Source organism: Mugil cephalus, chromosome 19 (assembly GCF_022458985.1).
Source record: "Mugil cephalus isolate CIBA_MC_2020 chromosome 19, CIBA_Mcephalus_1.1, whole genome shotgun sequence".
In the NCBI taxonomy this organism is placed as follows: Eukaryota; Metazoa; Chordata; class Actinopteri; order Mugiliformes; family Mugilidae; genus Mugil; species Mugil cephalus.
The window spans coordinates 3,383,495-3,410,107 of record NC_061788.1 but is presented as its reverse complement, the minus strand read 5'-3'; the positions used below and the strand labels follow the sequence as shown (position 1 = coordinate 3,410,107).

The 26,613-nt window shown below is 42.4% G+C and overlaps 1 protein-coding gene across 3 annotated transcripts in view; it reads right to left on the bottom strand.

The window, feature by feature from the left end:
• The window catches only part of pde8b (phosphodiesterase 8B), a 54,459-nt gene that overhangs the window by 15,982 nt on the left and 11,864 nt on the right, over nucleotides 1-26,613 (bottom strand). For 2 of the 3 annotated variants that reach the window (XM_047570776.1, XM_047570775.1), the window contains exons 2-10: nucleotides 16,413-16,469; nucleotides 8,754-8,944; nucleotides 6,650-6,709; nucleotides 5,526-5,583; nucleotides 5,166-5,254; nucleotides 4,987-5,065; nucleotides 3,151-3,291; nucleotides 2,982-3,070; nucleotides 2,845-2,899 (exon numbers count right to left, since the gene is read on the bottom strand). In XM_047570776.1, coding sequence (XP_047426732.1) covers nucleotides 2,845-2,899; nucleotides 2,982-3,070; nucleotides 3,151-3,291; nucleotides 4,987-5,065; nucleotides 5,166-5,254; nucleotides 5,526-5,583; nucleotides 6,650-6,709; nucleotides 8,754-8,944; nucleotides 16,413-16,469 — 819 coding nt within the window. Of the gene's footprint in view, nucleotides 1-2,844; nucleotides 2,900-2,981; nucleotides 3,071-3,150; nucleotides 3,292-4,986; nucleotides 5,066-5,165; nucleotides 5,255-5,525; nucleotides 5,584-6,649; nucleotides 6,710-8,753; nucleotides 8,945-16,412; nucleotides 16,470-16,555; nucleotides 18,044-26,613 lie in introns of those variants that run through there. The other variant, XM_047570777.1, reaches the window with a different exon arrangement.

Sequence of the window (26,613 nt, the reverse complement as noted above, 5' to 3'; positions counted from 1 at the left end):
TAAATATAAATTCCTGTCACTCTCGTGTAATTGCTCATATTTAATTTTTTTTTTTTTTTTTTACAGGCTCCCTTTAAACCTCCTAGACGCTTGCTCTCCGGCCCCTGCTGCGTCCCGTACAGAGTAAATAGGATTAAGACAGCGTAAACACTTCTAATGACATACAAGGTTGCCAGATTTAGCTGGCTGCATCATAATGGACTTCTTGGGCTGCAGAGCACAAACACACATCTAAAACAACTCGGCCGAAAGCTGGGAAATGGCTGAGATTATGATGGCCCTTAATTCGAGAGGGAAAGACAAACAGAGAGGACCCTAAACCTGCTGTAAGTCGGGAGTGCTTAGACAAATACGGCTAACTAAACAACACAATGAAATGGAAACCGTGGTCTACGGCCAAGCGTCCAAGTGGGAAAAGACGAGGAGTAATGTGTGGTTTGAAGTGCTCAGGGGAAAATGTCCTCAGCGAGGATACAGTATCAGATCTGTGGTATCCTGAAAGGACCTCTCTGTGGGTTGTCAGATGGATGATGGTATCTCAGGGAAGATGCAGCACACGATCGGTTTCCATTTCCATCTAGTACTAAACTTCGGTTCCTACTCTCCATCGGCTCTGGTTCTTTAATCTCGAGACGCCCCCGGTGATGCCGTTCGGTTTGACACTGCACAATTCAGGCCGTGAGGGATGTCTCCCGCGATTTTTGAGAAACAGGATCAGTCCCCGTGTCTAAGGATTCCCAATCCCAACAGGCATGAACGCCACTTGGCTCTGGTGTAGAGAGATGCCGATGGCTGACTCACCTTATGCACACACAATGAAACCGAGCAGCGAGCTACAGCTAGTCCCCCCGGTGCAGCTTTTGCCCGGGGTATAAATAGCCCTGGCGCCTGGCTGCTAGCCTTCCCCGGGCCTTAGCAGGGGATCCTGGTAGCTTAGCCGTAGCTTAGCATAGTATGACGTTATTGGCCTGGAACCCAGCTGAGCGCAGCGACACACCTGCTTCAGAGGAACCGTGCATTCATGCTCAACGGCGCTGGAGGCCCGCGAAGCTGCACGGCTCCTTGGGAGCATTTAAAATCTGACACTTTAGCCTTCAAGTATTTATGTGCGAGTTTGCAAGCAGCGCCTAAGACCAGCTTGGATCCAGTTTTTTCGTTTGCTCACCGGGTCTGATTGGGCCAAGGCTGTGTGCATTAGAACTGCTGATAGACGGACATTTGTTTAAGCTCCACGACAGAATGGAGAACTCATAATTGAATAACATTAGCGGGCTTGTAAGCTAAGGATTTATCGTCCGAGCCTGAAAAATCAGTGAAAGTGGTTTAATTGTGCGTTCAATTTGGAAAAATAAGTTCCCAACTGGAAAATGTATACAACCCGCCAAGCTGTTGATGTTACATGTGCAGAAACCAAAGGCTTATAACGGCAACACTTAGTGTTGGACATGCACATGCTCGAAGTGAATCATCTGTAATGGCTGCCCTCATTTGTTTTGTCACGCACCTCTGGAAATAACGTAAACGCTTTGAGCAAAATAAAACACTACAGGTTTGTGGACTCCACAGAAAAATCAACCTGTGACGACCATTTAAGAGGCACAATCATTCTTAAAGATATGAAGTGCTGTTAATGTAATGTAAACTGATCAGGCATAACATTATGACCACTTTCCTAATATTGTGTATGTCTCTGTTGAGCCTCCAAAACAGTTGTGACTCATCAGATGAAAGGACATGGGCCTTCTGAGCGTGTGCTGTGGCGTCTGGTAACTGAAAGATGTTAGTGAGGGACCTTTGGGTCCTTTGGGCTGAGTGGAGGGAGCCTCTGATCAAGTATCCCACAAATACTTGATCAGTTTGGGCTGAAGAGAATTTTTGATTGCATCGTCACAAAATGGTCAATGTTATTCACTTCTCCTGCCAGTGGTCATAATGTTTTGGCTGACTGGCGAAGGCGCATTACAGCGCAAGCAAATAAAACGTGAATTTTTAACTTATGTACCTAACTAATTCAGTTAATAATATGATATATGTGTAGAGCTTCTTCCACGTGGTGCAGCCATAGACTGTATATAAATATGTACAATGTATCCTCACTTCCTCTCATTGGCCAAACTGATGCTACGCTCTACCTCCACCTGTTACATGACATGTTGGATTATACACTGAACTTGTTTTTACATTTTTGTAACACTTTACGCACTTTACGGAGCAGTTGGCATGACAATTGTTAGTCTCCATTATGTGAAATCCTGTTTCTGTAGCGTCAAATAACGAACTAAAATGAAACAAAGTAGAAGTAACTTACTTCAACCTACTTAAATTGTGACTGAAATTATGCTAAATTAATCACTATTTGGAGGAATCTTGTTACATGTTAATGCTAATGCTAACCGCTAGCTAACTCAACATAGTTGCGTGTTTTAAGGGGTGTCCAAGCAGAAGTTGTATTTGCTACATTACCCTCCACAGTGGTTCCATCTAACGATTTGGATGCTTTCCATTTTTCTTTCATGCAGAGGCTCGGTTTCTCAGTTAGGTTCATGTGAGAGTGTAGTCAGAGTCAGAGTCAACTTTTTAAAATAACACTCACGGTCTTGAGGAGTGAGTGTATTGGTTTATTCTCTAAAATATGCGTTTTTCCCGTCCATTCTTGCCAGAACAATTGAAATATGTTAACCGGCGTTTATAAGCTAGCATGTTTGAGATGTTTTGCCTCCAGCTAAACCCCGCCCCTCAAAATACATCACACAGTTTTACAAAAGTTGCTGCAGTACTACTACTGTATTAGTTCCGACTGAAATCCAGCAGAGTGTTTGAAAAGACAGAAAAATGTTGACTCACCAGATTGTTGTTGTCAATGTGAGGTCTCTTGATGGCCACAAAGTGTCGGATCTTCCTGTTTGGGCATGAGAGAGGAATCAGTCGGGGATTTCTGATTTCCTAGAAACACAGTCTGAGCTCTTCAGCTTGTGGCTTACCCTCCCTGGCCGACGACGGGCGTTATCTTCACATGCTGCTGAATGCTGTCGCCCGACTTCTTTCTGGCATAGTAAATGCCCTGCCATTCCTTCAGAGACAAAAGTCACGGTGTGAGACGGCGTCTTATTTCACGGACGGATGTGAGGACGGACGGACGGACAGACTGACCTTTCCTTTCTTGATGCAGTTGTTGATGGTGTCCAGCAGGTCGGCTCTGTTCTTGTCGCTCTTGGGGAGTTCGGTCAGTTCCTTCCCGATCAACTCCCCCTTGTGGTAGCCCATCATCCGTTCAAATGCTGGGTTCACATACTGGGACAGACGGAAAAACGCCTTAAAGGTTTTACTCTGTGTCCACATGCGGTATCATCACAAGTGTTTCTCATTTCAAAAGAACACGGTCACTGTCATTTCTTTTAAACCAGCTGCTGTAAATCCTCATCTCTGCATTTGGTAAAAAAAAAACTACTGTGTCCAAATATTTTAGTTTTATTAAATGGGAAACATTTGCTGCCTGTTTTTGATGCCTGCTATTTTAGAAAGACGTCTGTATTCAGTAGGAACCTCGGGGCTTGAGGCCGAGCACAACAAACACAAAGAGGCAGAGCTGAGACATGCACAAGTTGTTGGTTTTAGTTTTTTTTACTTGAGGGTTTGTTTACAAAAGAATAACAAAAAGCTCATTCTTAAAAGTCAAATCTTCACGTTTTGCTTCTGTCTGCAAAACACATATATATATATATATATATTAGAGCTTAGTGATTCACTCATATGTCACTGAGTCACTGTGTTTACATTCTTCCATGATCATGGAAACATGCTTGAAAATGACACACAAAAAAGACCAAAGAAAAAAAAATAAAACGTGTGGGAACAGAGACCCACAAGATGCACGCTTTGTGAAAATGCACAAGCATCTCTACCCACTGACTTTCTGACCTCAACAAAAAAAAAAAAAAAAGAAGAAGAAGAAGAAGCAGCAGCATCCAGTATTTAGACTGTGACAGAGAGTTTTGTCTGATCTTTGGTTGATGTTCAGGACCTGGGAGTTGTGAGACTTTGTGTCCTCAACAATGACTCTGTAGAGCCGATGCTAATGGTTAGCATGGGAGCTCTGCTTCCCAGTGCATTTGTAAGTCGTTTTTTTTGCACATATTGATCTACAAACCTAAACAACAGGAGGCCAGGTCAACATCTTGTGCCGCTCTTCATGTCTTTTTGAGTTGTTCCTAAACCATTTTTGTGTCTGCGTCCTGGAGAGTCATTGCTAAGGGGTCGGGTGGGTCAGGTCTGGTCTATGTCGAGGTCGGCGCTTCTCAAAGGGTGGGGCGCCACCCTCCACCATCATCTGCTGGAAATATCCAATTTAATGCGCCTTCTTCCTCGACAGTAAACCCAGATCCGCTGTGTTTTCCAGCGATGGACTTCCTGCCTGAACGATTTGATCTGCTCGTACTGAAGTGGGTTCTATGCATTAAGCCGTAAAAACAGAACAGCCTTAGGACCAAAATACGTCTGAGCCCGACTTCGCGACTCTATGGGCGGACGCACTCCGCTGGACAACACGATGGATGTCACTGTCGCTATGCAACTGGCCAAACAACCTTCTTGGACACTGTTTTTCCAACTGCTTTTGTACATTTTTTTGTACATCATAATGCTAATTCCGTACATTTTCTGGTTACCCTGCTTGCAACAGCTGTTTGTTGTGCAACAAAGCTATGGTGACCAAGTCATTTCTCCGGCGGATCGTTAAAGTCTGTCCACGTCTAAGTCTAAATATTAAGCAGCGCGGTTCAGCGTGTCTGGGACACTACTGACTTGAATTGCCGCGATCTACTGCAGAGCATCTGGTGGAGATTCAGGGCTACTGCAGCGGAGCGCGACCAAAAAAAAGTTTGACAAGCACTGGTCTCACGTCCAAAAGTTTCCCAGCAGAACAGTGTTTGCAAAAGCAGTTGTTGCAGCCCTCATGTGTGCATGTATGCGGGCGTGTGACAGCCCTACCTGTATTATGTGGTCCTCACTGGTGATCTCCACGGCCTCCTGGCAGTGCTCCAGGGCAGTGAAGACGGAGTTACAAGCCCTGTGCACGAGTAAAGAGGCTGTAACTCAGGTTTAAGAACTCTGTGATGACGTTTTATGTACATATGTGCATATATATGTGGTATTCTGTGTGTCTTTACCTGAGTTTAAACTGGCAGCGCACCTCTCCGTGCTCGATCTGCACGAGCTCGTTGTAGCAGGCGGACACGCTGTTGTTCTCCGCAAACCTCTGGAGGCCAAACAAGGTTAAAGTGGAGAGAGGGAGAAAGGAAAATGAGTCAGGATTCAGTCAGGAGCGGCTCGTTCCCAAAGCTCATGCGTCATTTTATTTTATTTTTTTTTCTTTACTTTCTTTCTTTCTTTCATGCCGTTAAAACACACGCTGACAATAAGTGCCTACTCTTTCAAAACTGGCAACGTGCCGCTACTTTATCTCGCCGCGCGTCTCGGGGCCTAAACTTGTTAGAAACACAGAGCACGGTGAAGTGGTTGGAACGTACTCTGCTGAATCCAGCGCAGAGGAGAGGAAGAACAGATGGCTCTTCCTGGTCCGGCGGCCTATAAAATGACAGAAAAAGAGTTATTATTACCATCTGAAACTACAATCATCATCATCATCATCATCCTGGAACTGAATTAGCCTTCTATACTTTATAGCCTGATATAACAGCTCAACGTGGCAAACTTTACTCGGACACTTTTTTTACGATGTTAAAGCTTTTTCTTACTTAAAACTTTTACTGTAAACTTTTCCAGATTTTTTTTATTTTTATTTTTCTAATTAAAAGTCTACAGTCAAACATGTGGACTGGTAGTGTATATAAAAAACTGTGCATATTAGCCTTAAAATAATTAAATAGTTCAAGGAAAACATCAATTGGATTCAAAAACTTTTATTTTAGAGTGAAAATAAGTCATTATAATAACTATTGACTGACTTTGAGCTTTAAAATATTTTATTAACCCTTTGGAGTCCAGAGTATAATTAAAAAAAAATCAAAAAGTTAGATTTTTCACTGTGAAAACCACAAACATGTTTAATGAACCATTTTTATAACTCAAAAATTTGTAAATTTCCAAAGCTTATTAACAAATTTAGCAAACAACAAAGTTATTTGCAACTATTTACATTAAAAATGCAGGAAATGCATCACGCATTTTTTGTACAAAGATTTACAACCATCATTTCCTGATTGGTTGATGTATTTTTCCACCAATGGGAAAGAAACTGTCATTTTTTGTTTTTAGCTTTAGCTTTTTTTTGCTTTCGAGAATTTGAATCTAGCTAGCAACTTCCACTTGCTAGCGTTTTGCTTTTCACCGTTTCTCCCGTACACCAGACGTGCACCAACATGACGGCAATATTCAGGAAAAAGTAAAATTATTTATAATAAGTTGAGTTTTACTTGGCCAAAAAAGGTCTATACTTTAAAGTTTGCACTTAGCGTCTTGCCGCTATGTTTTCTTAAGTCGGTCACGTGATTCCACACGACTCCAGAGGGTTAATCTTGTCTTGCTCGTGCTAATAGTAACAGACACTTTCTTGAATTTGAATCTGAAGTTTCCATTAATACGTCTATAATGTAAGACTGTAATAAATTCACAAAAGGGAGAAGGAACGTACTTCTGCGGCACCACAGCCAGAATAACTGTGTTTTCGGAGGGCTTCGTGGCGCGGATCATCCTGGAAATAAAACACATTATTCAGATTAAAAAACCCCTCGGCGGGCGTGTCAACAGGAGTTCACTTCGTCCGCACTCTGAGCTCAGGACCCGGGGCGGCTTTGGACTCAGGTACAGGACAAACAATGTGGGCAAGGCTGGGGGTTGATGTCATCGCCACAAAAGACGGGGCGAGAACATTTCAGCGCTTGACACCGAAACACCAAACACAACATGTGCTTCAGAGGTTCGGCCACAAAGCCACACCGCTGGCAGGCGGTCGAGCACGGGAAAGCGGCCCGGAGGTGGGCGAGGAAAAAAAATAAAAAAAGGGAACAGATGATGGCAGGGATCCTCACGGGGGAGCGGAGGGGCAGATGACAAGCGCCGAGGAGCTGCCAAAGTGTGGTAATCAGGAGACAGGAGAGACGAATGGATCTGTTCCTTCGCTTGGGAGGGGGGGGGGGGAATAATGAAGCACTTACGATAAATCACTCTGCAAAATATATGGTGGTGGTTTTCTCGGCGTGGAGCTTTGGACGGCTCGTATCTAACAATAACTGCTAACGTCTGGGGGAGAAGCGAGCTAAATCAAACGCGCGGCGAGCAGTCACTTGTCTCGGCTAAAAATAATGAGGAGTTAGTCGTCTTTTAAATGCACGCCGGAAAGCAGAGGGGACATCCAGTTTGTATTAGCTCTCTGCATCAATCAGAAACCTTCAAAGTCACGATCTGACAGCATCAAAACGAGCTGGAAAAGGCTGGAAAACCAAGCGAGATATTCTCGAGGATCTCGGCAGGAAGTCGTAGAAATTTGTGCAAAACGTGAGACTAAAAATACTTGCTAAGTAAATGTTGAAATGCTTGCGCAGGCCACAAAGTAATAGCGGGACGGACCAGTACAACCAGTATAAACTTAACAGCTGGCAGGGAGTGAATGGGGTCATTCAACTATCAAAAAATGTTTCTCAAGAAGCTTTGCTGCTGTAAAAAAAAAAAAAAAGAGAGACCAACTGTAAACCAGCAAACAATATGTAGCTCAGGCTAACTCCAGCGCCGCTCTGTCTTCTTTTTTTAGAGCAACCTGTAGCTCTCCTGCTCACTCACATGTCTGCAGGTTGCAGATGTTACAGTGAACACCAGATGGCACCAACGAGCACTTCTTAACCCCCGAAGCTTTCTCTTCCAAATTCCTCCCATTAATGTATAATATATGACTGCTTTCAGATTTTAAAAAAAAAACAATAATTTCAGCATTAATTATCTATAATTGAGGTGAATTAGGTGGTTTTGATCAAGCTCCCGACCATCAAACACCGCGTTTGACAGCTGATCTGAAAACAGGCAACGGAGGAGAAACCTTATCGTTGTCCCGGCGCAGCTGCTCATTTGCTTCCCTGCCAAGAGTAAGCTGAGAAGATTGATACCACTCGCATGTTTCTTGGGGTAAATATGAAGCCTTTCCCCCCGCGGTTTAGTTTATCTTAGCATAAAGACTTGGAAACGGGAGGAAACAGGAGGAAGCAGTTAGCCTCGCTCTGCCCAAACATTAGAAAATGAAACTACGTTGGGCCCGGACGCATTAAAGCGACATGAAAAAAATACCTTCAACCAAGGACAACTGAGTCTGGACTAGAACTTGAACGCACCACAGAGTCTACAGGCTGTGGCCAGCTGCCATATACTGAACGTCCCCGCCTGTGGGAAAGGAAGAGCTGCTATTAGCTGCGAGGCTACGAAGAGTCACCATGAGCTGCACAGAGCTGGTCCCTCCTGAATCAGCTGGTCTACGCTTTATTAATAATAGATGATCATGTTGTTGTGGATTTGAAAGTTCTGATTAGTTAAAGACATTTCTTTTTCCTCTTCTAGGAAACACCAGACCTGCAGACGTCATCGATAACCAGAAACTGACCCTTGACCCCCAGTATAAAACAGCACCAAGGTGAGAAACTGTGTCCCAGACAATTTCCTTTTCTGGTTTAGTTATCGCGTAAATCAATGTTCTCGTGTGATGTCAAACAATAAAAAACAAAGGTTTTGTGGAATACGTGAGCCCGTCGTACCGGCAGACGGCTTCGGGCTCAAAGTAGCGCGAGTTGCGTCCATCGATGACGACGATCTCGTGGTGCTTGTCGAGGAAACACTCGACGGCCGACTCGGGCGTCCGCGCGATGTTGCACCTGAAGCCGGCGCGGTCGCAGGCCCACCAGAAGGCGTCGCTCTGGCTGTCCTCCTTGGCGAACACCAGCAGGACCTGAGAGGGGACGGAAAAAAAGATGCGAAGACGCCCGGGTTATGATGGAGTATACACCGATCAGCCACAACATTATGACCACCGACAGGAGAAGTGAATAACTTGGGACTATTCAGTTTTCTCCTGACATTCATTCATGTGGATGTTACTTAGACATGTAGCACCCACCTAGACCAGACCAATCAATCAATCAATCAATCAATCAATCAAACTTTATTTATACTTATCATACAAAAGATGCAGCCCAAAGTGCTTTACATAAAAACAACAACAAGAGATACTCCCTTCTCCCACACACATATGTAAACAGACAAACACTAATGAGATAAAATAACTGTATAAATTATAATTTAGTAGTTAACCAAAATAATAAAAAAATAAAAAAAAAAATAATAATTAAAAATAAAATTCAATTAAAAGCCAGACTAAAAAGGTAAAATTAATAAAATAATTTAAATTTAGATAAAAATTCAGTTAATAACCACAATAAAAAGATAAAAATAAGTAAAATTCAGTTAATAACCACAATAAAAAGATAAAAATAAGTAAAAATTCAGTTAATAACCACAATAAAAAGATTAAAAAAAAGTAAAATTCAGTTAAAAGTCAGACTAGAAAATATATAAATATATAAAATCGAAAATGTTCAAATAAATAAAATTCGATAAATAACCAGACTAATAATAATAACTACTAATAATTGCCCAAACTTTCAGAAGTTTTTAAGACATTCCTTCCAACATTTGAATGTTTGACCTTTGCAGTAATCCTCAATATGACATTTCTATCTATTTATGCCAAACAACGACTGTGACTTTAACTTTAACAGGATGGATCTGTTAAACTTGTTGTTGATTTGAGTCCGTGGGGGGACACTAGGTAGGTCTTGATCTCCGGTCTCAGCCCTGCTGCTCTTTCTATGTGAACTCTTCACTCTGGCTATATGTGGATTTCCTCCTTCAGTCCCAGGATACACACAGAGCTCAGGAGAATTGGAAATTATGAACTGCGCATAATTGTGAGTGTCGGTCCGCCTGCTTTTCCCCCACGATAAGTTCAACTCATGCATCTTTTTTGTTTTGTTTTGTTTTTGTGAAAGCGTGACCAGGTAGTATCAGATACATATGTTAGAGAGATTCTGTACAGCTAATGAACGGACACTCTATGCTGATTGGTTCTGAGCTGGTCACATGTTTCATGGGTGCCATGTTTGAAACATCTAATCTACATCATCTACATCAATATTCACCCATAGAGAAGTGGCAATAACGGAGAATAAAGTTGTATTAAAAGTTAAAACACGGAGGAAACTCCACCGTTTCCCTAGTGAACAAAAACAGAGAAAGTTATGGAGCAGAAGATTAAAAGGAAGAACTGGATGTCAACTTATTTCTCCCTATTATGTGATGAGGTAAATGTCAATGTCTCTGTTTGACGTTTGTTAAGATTTTATATAGAAAAATAAAGTGACACCATCATTAATGTGAACCTTGATCTCAAAAACAGCGCTTTACACATGAATGAAGTTTGAAATTAGCCTTATGCTAACCTTATGCTAGCTAGTTATCTAGACTAAAGGCTTAGAAAAATAGCAGCTAGCGTCATATATACTGTGAAACCCATGTGTCCATGTAATTTATGTCCATGTAGATAGACACATTTAACTGACACGTAACTTTACATCAGTTACTACTAAGTTATTATCGCTAGCATGCTAATGCTATGATGATAATACTAATAATACTGCTAAATAACAGTTTAATTTTCACTATTTCTGAGTATTTGTAATTATTATGAGTGATTTCAACCTTTTAATGGTGATGGATGAACACGGAGACTGAGGAGAAGGTAAACACAGCTCCATGACTGATGAGGTGATTGGGCTACAAAGTATTTTACAGGCTCATTTAAGATATTTAAAGGAAGTAGACGCTGAGATATTTAAGTGAGGACCTTTTACTATATTAATAACATTTATAGACCCGTTAATGGTGGAAATAACACATTTACTTCAAAATCAGACACTGTAGAATCTTCCCTCTGATGTAGCAAACATGGCGCCCATGATTTGAGTTGACCAGACTCTCTCTAATATACGACTGGATAATCACAAATAACTTCTTTCTTTCACAGCAAAAGAGACAGAGCGTGCACGCACTCGTGTTTTTGATCCCACGCTGTGTTTTGTTTGTTTTTTTAAATTTTTTTTGACCGCGAACACACCAGCCACCTTTGGTGGAGTGGTGAGGAAACACTGCGCCGTTAGAGACACGCATGGCCCTCGCGCACACACAACTGGGCCACGGCCAGAACCAACAACGCTCGGCTCTGACTCGCAGCAGCATCACCTCTAAGGACAACAAAGGATAGAGTGACGGAGGGAGTCATGGAGGTGCAGCACACGGGGAGAAGAAGAAGAAGAAGAAGACGAAGGAGAAGGAGGCGGGTGAGAAGATAATGAGCGAGTGGGTGAAATATAGTAGGAGGGAACTGAAGTCATCCGCGCTTCCCGTGCAGCTTAATTCAGAGTGTGATATATGAAGCTTTTGTCGTCTCGGAAAGAGGGAAAGAGCAGGTGAGAATAAGATGCAAAAAAAGAGAGGACGGAGGCAGAGGGCGGGCTCGTCCTGGTGGGTGCCTGTGAAAGGTCCACAGTCTTTGATCCTGTCCTGGCTTGTGTAACCATGGCACTGCTTTGTGTAACCATGGTGCTAGCATGTGAAATTCCACACGCACATTACCCCGCGGACCCCGAGACGACGACGCAGACCGCACACGTCTCTGACCTGCCACCCAAACATGTCACCGGCGGCGGGGGCCTGCTAGGAGGCGCCGTTGGTCTTAATACCCCACGTCTGATGTACAGCACAGTCAAACACAAACACACACACACATATATATATATATATGTATAGCTCGGCGTTAATGGCGCAGAAACGTTTCACACGTCTCTAATTTGAAATGGATTGAGCTGCACGGCGCTCGTCACGGCGCGTTGGCGCTCGGTTGGCGCGCAGGCTTATCCTCAGGCAGCCGACTCACATTTTCAGGGTTCAGAGGTTAATCCGCCATGTTTGCACACGCGAGCCAGACGCCATCCAACGTCAGGAGATTCCCAAACACACGCACACACACACACACAGAGTCAGTGAGCTAACTAGCTCTGAGCTTTATCTGCAGAGATAACGCTGCATGTTTAACCTCCTGAGCTTTTTTATTTGTCATGTGTTGTTCATTTCTCCGAGCGTCTAAGAAGTATAAAAACCAAGCATCATCTTTGAGCAGTTTAGTTTAGCTTAGCCCTCAAGCGTTTACTTGGTAGTTAGCGACGCTGTAGCTTGTTACTACTGATTAAATTTGTGTCATATCAAACTAGAGAAGTTAATAAGCATAAACAGGCAAGTTTCAACCATAAAAATAAGATTAGAATAAAGATTTCATGCTCTCATGCTATCATTATTACCACTTAAACCTAATGTCCACATATGAGGATGCAGGGTCTCAGTAGGTTAAAGATCATTTGTGTCTTTCTTATTATAAAAAGTAGTAAAAAGCTTTTAAGAAAAGCAGAGACTGCACTTTTTTTTTAGCAGCTTCCTAAGTTCTAAGGGTCCGGTTGGAAGTTGAGGTTTAAATAGAAACATCTGTGAGTGTACCACGTTAGAAAGTCCACTCTCTACGACTTTGTCCCGGTCCTCTTTTCCTAATAAGAAAGACGCTTCTAATTAACTGACCCATTATTAGTCTCCAGTCTAAAAGGCTGAACGGGGGTTAATACTGCAGATCTAACATGGACGTCTTCTTTTCCCTCCTCTATCTTCTCTGGCTAAGAGTTTGGACGACGTTGTCATCTTCAAAGGAGCGTCCTTTGTCCTCCGGGCGTAGGTGGACCACTCAGCCGTCTCCTGATGAGCTGGCTCACTTGAGTCGTCCACTCTGAATGATATGATGTTCTTTTCCAGAACGGAGCTCGATTAGTCAATGTACTGATGATTTACATAATTTTACCATGTCACAGACGGAGAAGGAAATAATGAAATTAATCCGTGGGACACTTGAATAGATCAGAGCCTTTAGCTACCTACTATATGTGTTCTATATTAAACAGCCTAGTGCTATTTATAAATATGCAGTATAATTAACATTTTGCATTCAATATTAAGCTATTCAAATAATACAAATTCAAATTTTTTATTTCAAACATGGACTGAACAGGCTCTCGGCCAATCAGAGGGAACCTCATAGAGTCAGGGTGTAATATGCAGCCTTGTGATTGGCTCAGCAACGTTTGGGGCGGGGGCCTACTGCATGTGGGAGGCTTTGATTGACAGGTCTGAACGAGCTGCCTCCGTTTATCCCTTTATTAAAACATGTTGACTTCATGTTTATTTAAAGAAATTTTAATTTGTGGGAGAAAATTTTAAAATATATATGAAAAATGTATAAGCAACCAACGATTTTGCACTACCTCCGCGGACCCTCTAGGGGTCTTGAACCCCCTGTTGAAGACCTTTGGTTTAAGGTTTAGTAAACGGATAAATCGATTGACTTTAGCGTAGTTTTGTCGAGGTCAGATTATATCCACACACGACTGAACTGTTTCTGCTGGAGACGTTTCATCCAGGAAGCAGGGCTCCGCTTTTATTCCTTTTATTAGGAACATACTATTTTCCCACCCAGTACCGGGGGGGTTAACAGGCCTTAGTCCTCGGAGTTTCAGGTGGGCACCACCCACAGATGTTCCTAATAAAATCCTAAACTCCCCCACCAGTTTATTTTAGATCTGAAGAAGAGACGTCTTCACGAAAACCAGAAGTTTGATCAGAGATTCGATGCACAAATGATCAATATCATCAATAGATGTTACACCAAGGCCACGTCTGGCTGTAAAGCACAAAGCCTTGTAGATTTAAGTGAAGCCATCAGATAATTTGCGCCGTTTGATGAGGAAAAATGTAAAAGAGAGTAAAGATAATGAGAGAAGAGGAGACGGAAAGAAGAAGAAATCAAGAGAGATCAAAGCAAAGAAAAAAGAAGAGGACTAAGGAGAGAGGAGGGGAAATGAAATGAAAGCTAAGGTAAAGAAAGAAGAGCAGAAGGTAGAAACACTTAAATTAAGACAATAAATTTTAATCTTTGACATAAATTTGGACAAAACGTCTCAGATTCTTTTACTAGGAAATGAAATGAGAGAAAAAACGGAGAATAGAGGAAAGGAAATGAAATTCTTTTTGGTTAGAGAACCTAACGTAAAACCTTTTTGTTTTGGACGTAACGTTGATAAGGAACCTTTTACTCCGTTGGTCTGCTTGGAAATAACAACAAGAAGAAATAGTGAGAATTATATTTATCGGTATTTTTTTAGTCCAGATTTGGAGTTTTAGAAAAACTTATTTAGTTTTCTGTCTAAAAAAATAAATTTTTTAAACTGCACATGCTACATTTCTATCACTTAGCTTAAAAAACGGTCGTCTAATGGACTAATGGAGCATAAGTCTTCAACATGGAGGTGGTGCAGGAGATTAAAATACACATTAACATGTATCCAACATGTTTCAGTAAAGGTATAAATGGAGGCAGAACTTCATTCATTCAGCGATACAGGAGCTGTCTGTACAGCACTAGGCTCCGCCCCTATCACTGCTGAGCCAATCACGAGGCAGCAGTTGGCAGCGAGCCTATTCAGTCCCCAGATGAAACCCATTAGCAATATTAGCAGAGGGAAGCTAACAGTGCAGTATGTTTACGTTTATGTCGCTCGGTCGCTCTGCTGTTGCACATGTTTCACAAAAAATGAACATTTGAACCTGTGGATTATTTGAACGACTTAATGTTAAATGCAAAATGACGCCAAACACAACCATTCACACTCACACCTACGGCCAATTTAGAGTCACCAGTGAACCTAATGACACAGAGACGCCACAACATGCAACAAATGTTCCAGTGCAGCTAAAAAAAAAATTTTTTAGATCTGTCAAGTCTCTATAAAAACACAAAGTACACGCATAAAAACTCGAACAACGTAGGAGCTGCTTTCCGCTCACTTATCTGTGAAACGAGCGGAGCACAGGACTCGATAAATAAGACGAGGGGGGGGGGGGGTTTAACGCGGAGAAGTTGAAACTCTCCAGCTCTCCGAGGCCGTAACAGTAAATGTCAAGGCAGACTCCCGATATATGGCCGTCTCCCGCCGAGCACTTTATCTCCCTTTTCATCTCTGTGCTCGTGAGTGAAGGAGCGAGGGCGGGTCGGGTCACGGAAACCTGCGCGGGTGCTGGAGGTGCCGGGGGTTTGGGGAGAGCAGTTTAAGGGTTTTATGGGGCATCAGACGAGGTCTTACAAGGCCTTTTTAATAAAGCCCCTCGGTCCCTCCACCTGCCCGCTCGCTGCCAGAGATTCCTGCTACAATGCGTTTTGGCTCGGGGGGCGAAGCGATGGAGCGGGATACTGTAGCTCAGCGGGAACGCGAGCGAGCGGCATGCCAGGCCTCTCACATCACCAGAGAGCCGAGCTGAACTCAGAAACCCCTGGAGATCGGTCAGAACCGGCTCGGCTCAAAAAAAACCCCAAAAAAAACGAAGCAAATTAAATCAAAGCAATAAATGAGCACCTAATAAAGTAGCTGATTCTCCCGACGAAAGAGCTGCCAGCGCGGAGGAATGCTTACACATCCCAACCAGCTGGTAACCTTCTGGAGCTCTTACTTTTCTTTGTTACGCAAGGATAAATCTTACCAGCGCCCGACCTAATCCCCCACCAGAGGATGAGGACAGACAATCCCTGAGTCAACCCGAGCTATCCGCGCAATATTCCCAAGTTGTTGACTGGGAGGAGGAGGAGGAGGAAGGAGGAGGGGGGTCGAGGTGAAACCCGAGCCGGGCTGAGGACAGATGAGGTGTCGGAGGGACAGTGGGACAGTGAATCCGTCCCAACTATAGTAAATTAATTAATTAAAAACAAAACAATAGGTCATAAAGGATCAGTTGCAGCTACCGTGCACAACAAATGTAGGATTTAATTTTGTCTCCTCACTGCAAAATAGAAATATAAGCAGTTCATGACATTACTTTTAAAATATTCTCAATTGTTCAGCGAATTAATCCTTAAAAAGGCAAAAGCATGTTGAGTTTTCCACTACAGACAGTTGATTGAATTGGTCATATTTGCAGGAAAACTCAACATGACCTGAACCTGGTGCAAGAATCCAAGCAACCGATGATTGTTTCTTAATTTAAACGGAATCATGGAGAAAAATAAGTGTTGAATAGTAGAGTTTGACTGATACACACATAAATATATTCATTTTTATCCAGGCGGGTTTGAAAGACATGATGCTCATCCCCTGAACTCAAGTGCTCACAAAAGTACATTTCTGCAAAAACCTTAATCTATTAATAAGAGTGCACCCAAAATAAATAAATAAAATAAAATACAGATGCATTCTCCTGTTTTTAACGTCTCTTACCTGGATGGGCTCTTGGGTCAGTCTCATTGGTCCCACACATTCCTCAGTAGCTGAAACCTGCAGGAGAAAGATCAGATGTGAGAATCGCTCACAGACTGGCCACATAAATAAATAAAAAAAAAAACCACATCAGCACTTCTTACCATTTTACCATTGATGTCCAGGAGCATACTGGCATATTGCTTGTCCGCGCTCACCCTGTCTGTCCCTGCTTTAATCTCCTCTGTCCCTGCCTACTTTCAGCTGCTTTAAACCCGCACAGCGACCGCGCGGGTCACCTCCTCCGACCAGCTCGACGTTCGCAGTGAAACGGGACCGCGATGGCTTTCTCTAAAACAACAAATATCTGCCCATCATCAGATGTTGTGATGACATCCCCTAACGCTGCGAGCGTGGACGTTTTTTTTTTTTTTTTTTTACCTGCAGACTAAGCCGCCCGGGTACGGAGCCGAGCCCTGCAAACGTCTTTAGAAGGTATTAGCCACCAGCCACTGATTGAACTCACAGGTTTACCTGCATAATCCTCCTGCAGAGGCCTCACACTCTGTGCTGTGCATATGTATATATATATGTGTGTGTGTGTGTGTGTGTGTGTGTGTGTGTTTGCAGCTCGTCTGGGAAGATTCAGCCGGCTGCTTAACCACATGCGTCACTCTGGTGTGAATAAGCAACTGGGCTGCATGTGCATCCTTTGAGCATACGAACAGTGAATCAGCTGTTTAACGCTATATCACAATCAGCACATGTGGCTCAGGTACGAACCAGCGCGCGCCCACTTAGTTCTGACCCAACTCTCCAACCGGCGAGTCTTTTCTTTGTCTCCGTTTTTTTTTTTCTCTCTCTCTCTCTCTTTGCTGCTAATGTTCATAAACAGAGTCATAACCTCCGGGGGAATGTTCCACATTAAGGTTCCTCTGAAGAGAAACATCTATTCTCCCGGCGCAAAAACAGAGAGGAGAGATAAAGAAAAAGAGGGGGAGGAGGATTTCGGCTAATTCCACCAGAGGCACAAGCCCCGCGATAATGCATGCTAGCACAAACACACTGCATGACTAAAGCCGTGAGTTAGACAGGAGTGGATGACTCCGACACCCATCATTACAGTATTATTTGTCAGCGGTGATTAGGCTTAAAGTTGGACATATTTATACCCACAACTAATCTCTCCTAATTCCAAACCGAACGTCACCAAAAAAAAACTCTTTCGGCGCTACACTTTTAGGAAACAGCGGAATTTTGTTGACACGGATCTTCGTTGCGCAAACACGGGGGCCGGTGCCAGTATTTTCTTTTACATGCGCCGTAGCGCCTATCACTTGTCTACGAGCGTTTGTCGAGGCATAAAACACGAGCTAAACATACAGGAGGCGAGCCAAGGATGCACGAAAACACACAATGGCCCGACAGAGGAATATTGTCCCATTGTTGTCTTACGAAACGCAGCCAGGTTTTAAAGAGCGGGGCCATCTCCGAGGTCAAAGTTCACAGACGGATTAAAGGTTCAAAAAACTTCATGTCAGCGTTGGAATGGACAGATTTGCATTAAAAAGAAAACATAAAAAACTTCGTATACGTTCAGATTTAAATGTCGCAAGGATACAGAAAACACACGAATGCAGAAACCAAAATTGCGCTAACTTTACAACATGGCATAATGTACCAGCGCACAGATCTGTGTTTTTCCTGCAAATGCAAACCAGGTGTGTGACGTTGTCTGTGATTATTTTCTGCAAAAACAAGTAAAATGCTTCCAGGAACCGCTTCACAGTCGAAAGATAACAACTGATTATTTCTTCAAGAGAGGACCTTATTATAGGTAAGCTAGGGTTCTTTCTGGGTCTCTCTTTATTTGACCGGCGTCCCAAGAAAATAAATAGTTTTATTGAGATCTTTAAAACTCATCTGTCTTGACAAATGATCGGACTTTGTTCGGGGGGGCCTCATGTACAGAACAGAACAGACTGAACTGATCAAATCTCTAAAGTGTGAGATCTGTTTAAGGGGGAAAATATCAGCTTCTAATAACCATGTAAACTGTTGATGTGCTGGTTTCTCTCCGGCTGGAATAAATCCGCTCCGTCTGAGCATGTTTGCTCCACGTGGGGTAAACATCAGGTGAGGAGTTTCCAGGAGGGACGGAAACATGGAGGTAGAAAAAAAAAAAACAGTTGTTGTGACAAGAAGTGTTTGAAAAGACGACGACGAGGTGGAAACATTTTCTCATCTGGGGAAAAACAACTTCCCTTCCGTCTTCTCGTTCCATTATGTTTCTGGCAGATTTAATGCTCCTCAGCAGCGGAACAAAAAAAAAAAGCTGTTTTCTTATTCATGTTACGGGGCATGTAAACGCATACGGCTATCAGCCACAACATTATGACCACTGATGGTAAATAACATCAACCAACTTGTGACAACTAATTAAATGTTCTGTTGGAAAATGTTTGCACCAGACACCCCCACCCCAAAGGACAGACACCACAGGACACCCTCAGAAGACGATGTCCTTTCACTGGTGACTCACAACGGATTTGCACAAGGTTAAACTAATATGCTTCAACGCATATTAGGCCACGACTACACAAATACTATTTTTTGAATCCTTTGTTTAGATCTTGCACGTTTAAGCCAACCATCATGATGGACCCTCGCTCGCCTCTCTAGCCCCCGACGTCTTGTAACAACAACAGCATCAACAGTGGTGGACTACAGGCTTGTGACGGTGCTGCATCAGATATTGACCCTTGTTGGTTGGTTAGGTTAATATATACTGTTGCTTTGCCACTTCCTTTTGTTGTTGTTTCTTCTTCTTCAACTGTAGGTTTGCATATGGTGTGCAGGGTTGACACCAGGTGGCAATGAAGCAATGACGCCCATGTGGAAGTGCAAAAAACTTGCAGTTCATCAAGTGGCCACTAGTAGTAGCAAATCCCCATAGACCCCCATGTTAAAAAACCCAACTTTACAGCATTATTAAACATGTTTACAGCCTGGTACATAAAATGATTTTGGTCTCAATAGTTTATTTAACTATTCATGACGACTTTACGAGTTAGTTTATCTTTTATTAAGGTTTAAAATTCTGCATAATTAAGGGCGTTCCCGCTTTGAGTGACAGGTGGTAGTCTAAGCTAACTGACAATGGAGGTCGTGGGCGTGTCTCAACCTTCAGTCTGCTTTAGCTCCGCCCAAATACGACCCCATGACCATATTTGGAGTGTCCGAGTGTGGGCGGAGTAAAGCTCATCCAACATGGCGACCGCCCGCTTTGTTTTCGAGGTTCAGAATCCAGTGGATGACGTCACGATGGGTTTGTCCATAGTATATACAGTCAGCTCAGCATGCTCAGCCTCTTCTTCTTCTATTTTTGTGTTCTGTAGCAGGAACAGCGCCACACACAGGCCTGAGATATTTACTACAGCGTTTCTACAACTAGACCCGGTTTTGCAATGGATCCATCGTTTGAAATTCTCGAAACGACGCCAAGGAAAAAACCGGAGAACAAAAAGACCGTGACCTAAGGTTGTAGAGTGTGTCCTTAAACTGCAGAGGCTGTTTGTTACTGAAAACTGTTCAAGAAGTCAAATGATATATGTCTCCTGAAGGCGGTTTGTTGACAATAGCAGGGGCGTGTTGTCACTGACATGTGGCCTTCACATCGCACTTGTTTGTTTCTGAGCACAAAGGCATTCTTGGAAAGCTGAGCAGGAATCACCGTCTCACGGTATAGTTCTCAGACTGAGTTCAGCCAAAGCTAAGAGCCGACTCACAGGAGTCACTAAGAAAGATCAACAAAAAGGCAGCAGGCCGTGGGGACTGAATCCTCGTCGGCTGTTCAGTGACAACAACCAGCGCAGACTCCGAATATATCAGTGTGGTCGAGGGTCGGCTTTCACGGGAAAATGAGTGATTTTGTTTTACTTGAGGACGACGCGGCCAGATGTGAAACAGAGCAGGAAGGAAGGCAGCAGCAACGGGGGCCGGTTCAGTAATCACCGCTGAGTTAGAGAGAGCAATCTGGAGAGGGATCAGTCAGAGGAATTAGGAGGTGATGGAGGAAGAGAAGGAGGAGGCTGTCAGCGGACGTCGTCTCTCCGAGGTGACAAAATCCTTACGGAAAGACAGACGGGAGGAAAGCCAGGGAAGTGACGCAGACGAGAGCTTCTCGAGTGCGAACGACGAGTGATGGGAGCGAGATGGACGGAGACGCAGAAGAATGAGAAAACGCTTGATTCATAGAGATTCATGAGGAGAGACGAGATAGAAATTAGATGGAACTGCAGTAAATCATGTTATAAATACAGTATGAGCCACAAAAAGTAAAAACACCTACAAAGGTATAACTATAAAATGCATGTAATAAAATTGTAAACCAGATGCATAACTAAAATAAAGTGTTCATATACTGTTTTTTTCTTTTCTTACATGATAGCCAGGGCTCTAAATTAACTTTTTTTGATCATCAGCCAATCAGAATTTCCACTAGCCACTTTTTTTCCACGTGAAGATAAGAGAGATTCACAACCCGTCAGCAATTTAGCATGAACTAAATGCTCTGTCGATATTCTTGTTCCCTGCACTTCTTCCTCTTCTCGCCTGCAGACGTCTGTTCCAACCACCGACACATTTAGTTTAACTTTACTTCTCACTTTTCTGAGTGTTTTTTGCAGGTTTTAATGGTTTCATGGTTTCTCGCGCTGGTTGCACTGCAGACTGTAGCGTGCCTGCACGCAGCCAATGAGCGCCTGATACGTCATTACGTATCATTATAGCAGTGCTCATGGGAAATATGGGAAGTACTGCCAGGGAGACAAATGACCATGAACAGTAAAGCAGCATGCATCACCGGTCAAACTGACTAGTAAGTTTTTATTAACACAGAAAGGAATTTTAACTCCAATTTGGTGGATTGACAAGTGTTAATTATAGAATATTTTAGATTTAACTTTCAGGCCACTGTGCAATTCAACCTTATTGTCATTACACCTGTTTAAGTACAAAGCAATGAAATGTGTTTAGCATCTAACTAAAAGTCCTGGTTAACAGGGCAATTACAGCAGGACATGTACAAACTATGGTTAACGAATATGTGAGTGGTAGTAAAGTGTCAGTAGGAGGATAGAACGTCTGTAGCGGTTCTGCAGCACAGTTAGGGTCAGAGCAGGGTAGACTTCAGTATCTAGAAAAGGCTGTTCCGGTTCCATGGTTTTTGAACAGAAACCACCTGTAGCGTCTACCTGAGAACATGGGGGCCAACAGTTCATGTTTTGGGTGGGAAGCATTTTGCTGTGGATGTTTCTAATGGCAGGAAGTGGAAATCTGATTATATGTTGGGCAGTTTTCACCACTCTCTGCTGTTGTTTTCATGCTCCGAGGCTGAACAGCTCCCAGACCGGACTGCGATACAGCCGGTTAGGATTCTCCAAGAGACGTCTTATATAAGGCTGGAAATACTTGTTCTCCAAGTAGAGCATGCAGAGTGTAGTCTGCGACTCAATAAACTACTATGTAAACTCCAAAAAGTATGACTCAAGTGTGCATCCGATCCAACATTTGTACATTTTTATTTCCAAGAAAATGTAGTTAGTTATTTTTTTATATAGTTTTTCAATCCAACTGAAACCGTACATGGACGCCTCATCTGATTAGATAAATGAAAAATAAAGGTTCAAATTGGAACCAAAAGTGGTTTTCACATTAATGCCATAGGGAAAACCTTTTAAAGTTCTTTTAGAACCTTTGCCTCTTGGTTCCTCAAAGAACTACTTGTTATCCTGTCTTTCAGAGAAACTAATTCAGTTCTTTATGGAAATTTTTTGAAATTCAATCCCCCAAAGAACCTTATACAGCACAAAAGAAAAGGTTCTTACACATCAAAAGGATCTCCAGAGCATTTGTGAAGAACCTATTTGTCTTAGGTTGCTTTCACACCAGAGCTGTTTGGTCCACGTCCACGTTGAAGCTACAACACTGCTTGCTAATGGCTAACCTCCACTCTAGAAAGTTTTTCTGGGTTGAGAGGGATCATCAACCAATCACCGAGCGCCCCATTCAACCACGTGACATTGCCCAGAAAGTTCAGTGCACTATATGTGTTTACATGTCCCCAGTCATCAATGACAATGAAGCATCAAACCTGCCAGAAATACAGAAGTTATTAAAGTAAGAAATGATTTCCTCAACATTAACTGTCTCCACCAACTCCAGCTTCGTCCATCTGGTGATGATGTTTTGCCCCATGGTATTCTCAGACCGGTTTGCTCTGACTCAGGTGCTTTCTTGAGACATTTTATCCTGATTATTTGTTGGGATGTGAAGGCAGCTCCTGCAGCTCATTCTCTTCCTTCTGCATGTAAACTGTTGCTGTGAGTGATTTAATTTATTGCAATCCTTTCAGATTCGGTCAGAAACTAAGGATTCAGAATGTGAACCAAAGATAAAAAAAAAAAGCTCAAAAACACTGGATACTACGTTACCCATAATGCAACTAGAGTGTCCTTCCTGGTTAAGTTTTCAGTCTGAATTTCTGAGGACATCCATGGGCTTTAATGTACAAGGACACTGGAGATAAAATCTGCAGGAAATCACGCTGGAGCTAAAAATGTTCACCTAACCACTGCTGCCTTTTCACCAGTGCTGGAGAGTGGGCCAGACTACACCCCCCCCTCTAAACCCCCCCCACAGTACATTAATAAAACCTGCCTCTGACGCAGATCTGCAGCTAATTGCAAACTTTTTTTTTTTTTTACTGATTCTTTGTTTTTGTGAAGCGCTTTGTAACGCTGGCGTTCGCGGGGTGCTGTGTAAATAAAGCGCGCTGCGCCCCAGGTATATCATGTCACTGCGTACGGTGTATACACGTTGTTATAATACACGTCAAACACTGCTTTCATCGTGACGCACGTTTAACAGAGAGGTTTATTCATCCCCAATGCAGCAGCTCAACAGAGTTATCGTGTGTTTAATGGGACCTTTTTTCGATGGTGTTTTAACTGCTGGATTACGACGTTGGTTTACATTATGGTTAGAGAACGGAAAAGCCGTGTATACGCCTAAAGGCCAACGTCTAATTATTTTTGAGTAGGCGACAAAGAGCGGTGTCTTTCTCCTCTACACTCGACCTAGTGAGTGATGCGGCATGACGTAACTGCGTCCTAAATCTTCTGATCCTATGCATCATGTCAGCGTTTTGCTCGTATAAATGCAGAGCTTCTCCGTCAACGCCAGGCCTTGGCGTTCGCGTGGATCCCAGTCCTTGCAACGAGGCCCTGGCGTTATCAGCCGTGCAGGGCGGCCTTCTGCAGCGGCCCCGAAGGAACTTGAGGTCGGCCTCAGTCTGCACACGGCTGCGATTATCTTTCCTTATCTAGATGAGACTCCTGTCGGCTGCATGAAGCCGACGATAAGCTCACACCGATCATCTGATCGACTCGGGTCATGTGAGCTTGTTGCCTGCAGCCTTCAGGCTGTGACACACGTGCTTACGGGCTCATGCATGAGGCCAACAATGCAACGATTAATGCTTGGGTGCAGCAACTTGCCACTAAATTATAACCGTACACCAATCAGCCACAACATTATGACCACTGACAGGGGACGGTAATGACAGGGAGACTTTTAGGCCTATTCATTCATGTGGATGTTACTGAGACCTAGCAAGTTTAAAAATACACATAAAATAAAATCAAGGAGAGGCAAAAACAAACAAACAAAAAAAACACAGTGAGCTTATTTGAAGACTCCACCACATAATATTATTCTAATATATTAATGTTACAATGTTGTGTTGTTATAAAACACATAACATCTGAAAATGTGACTACATAAAAATTAATGGTGATTAACAACAATAATAATGTAGGAATAAAAGCAGATAAATAGATGACAAACATTACAAAACAGCAGTTAAACGATGTTTTAAACATCTTTTAAAACGTTTCACAGAGGAACATTTTTTTTGCTAAGTGGGAAAAACCATTCGATCACTTATCATCTCTAAATCTGACTGAAACTGACCAAAGACCACTCACAGTTCTGGAATATTTCCTTCATTTGAAAGAATTTTGTAAAGAGAATTGTGAAAAATGTTGATGTCATAAATAGTTTATGAAATAAAGGGGCTGATGATCATGTAGAAATCCTAATAAAGCGTTTCTGGAGGATCAACGTTTTGTGGAGAGTAGTAGGAAATGTACTTGAACCGAACTATATTAATATTAATATGAAAGATAAGGATAAATTAAACTATAATAAAGAGTAACGAGACAGTTTGTAGTGATAAAATGACCAATCAGTGACATACACACACAAACATGAAGAACAGCACAAGGTGTTGAGCCTCCAGCTTCACTAGATCCAAACCGATCAAGTATCTGTGGGATGATTCACTCAACCCGTAACAACATTGTGTTACCAGACGCCCTCATGAGGCCCATGTCCATTCTCTGATGAGTCACAACTGTTCTGGATGCACAAGGGAGACCTACACAATTAGGAAGGCGGTCATAATGTTATGAGTGATCGGTGTTACCAGTAATATTCCTACTGTCGAGGCCATAATGTTACACAGTGGATCAAATCCAAGATTCACAGGATTTTAAACAAACATTTTTGATAAACTAAACAGGGTCAACTTCATACCTCCTACGAGCGACTCTGATCATGTGACAATAACAACATGGCCGCCTCCTACAAGACAGGAGATTAAAGATGAAGCCCATGCTACAGTGACAGGCCAGTCCTGAAATAGAATAAAAGTACTACTGCAATGCACCTGAGAAGGCATCCGATAACGCTGAGTGTTAATAACTGTGACAGTGCTAGCATGTTGTCAGTCAGGTCAAAGAACAAGAGCTGCAGCACAAAAACTCCATTTAAAGCACAGCTAGCAGAAGACGTTTTTATGTAAACTCTAAAATCAAGATTTGGCAGAAATTCTGTATTTGTTTTGGGTTCCGTCCAGAATCAAGTTTTATCCGAAACCGAAAGAATCCAGTTTGGCCAAATTTGTGAATCTCAACGAATGGCTGCAGTTACATGGAGACGCGACAGTTCATGATCTGATAAGAAACGAGTGTGTTTACATGGACCAAACTATGAATCAGGACGTCGATAGAAGACGATCGAGATGAAGCCACGTTTTCAACGTAGCTGCCCGCATGGACTCATGTCACAAGTTTTCACTGGTGGAGCGTACATTTGTTTGTACCCAAAACACCAATCAGAGCAAAATCGTATTGTTTTGACGTCGCAATTTACAGATCTTCAGTCCATCCTGGAAACTCGTCGCATGAAGCAAACATGCACAGAAAGATCAAGTGTTTACATGGTTATTAGGAGCTATGATTTTTCAACCCAATCTTTAATCCGTGTCACCTCCTCAAATTTACTGCCCTATGGACACGTTTGTAGCAAAACGAATAAAGAAACTGCCATAAAATCCTCATACATCAATAGTTTTTCTACTGTTTTCCATAAATCTCTTTAGATAAATCTCTTAAACAACTTCTGACACACACTCAGAGTCCCTGGTAGTCACATGACTCCATTATATATATATAAATGGGAAATTTAAAAGAAATTTATGCATTGGCCTGCAACAGGAAAATGTCTGAATCTGATCAAATACAGTAAAATATATCAAATATCACTAGTTTTCTTCTAAAGTAAATGTTAACGTCACAGAATGCATGACTTTATACGGGAATGAGAGTCACATTAAAAAATTTAGTTTTAATGGAAGTCAATGGGGAAGTCATTTTTGGTCACGAAGGTCCAGAGGGAGTGTCTGACAATACATAAAAAATATTAATGCAGTAAAATCAATGTTATTGCTAATCTTTGACATATCCAAGACTCCATTGACCACTAAAGTCCCATTCACCTACTGTTTATTTTATGGAAAATAACTCTGTTTTTGTCAGAAAAAAACGAACAAACAAACAAAAAATTTAAATATTCGTATTTTTACACTGCCATTTAAAAGGTTAAATCCTGAAAAATATTGAAATGTTTGTAGTTTTGAGCAGGTCTGAAGATGTTTAAGTAATTCATGAAAAAAAAGTAGAAAAAAATATTGATGTATGAGGATTTTATGGCTGTTTTTTGATGCACATTTTTGCCAGGAAGGCGTCCAGAGGCTGCAAAATGCATCACAAGACTATAAATGACATGTGAGAGTGAAAGACACTGGATTTCAAACATT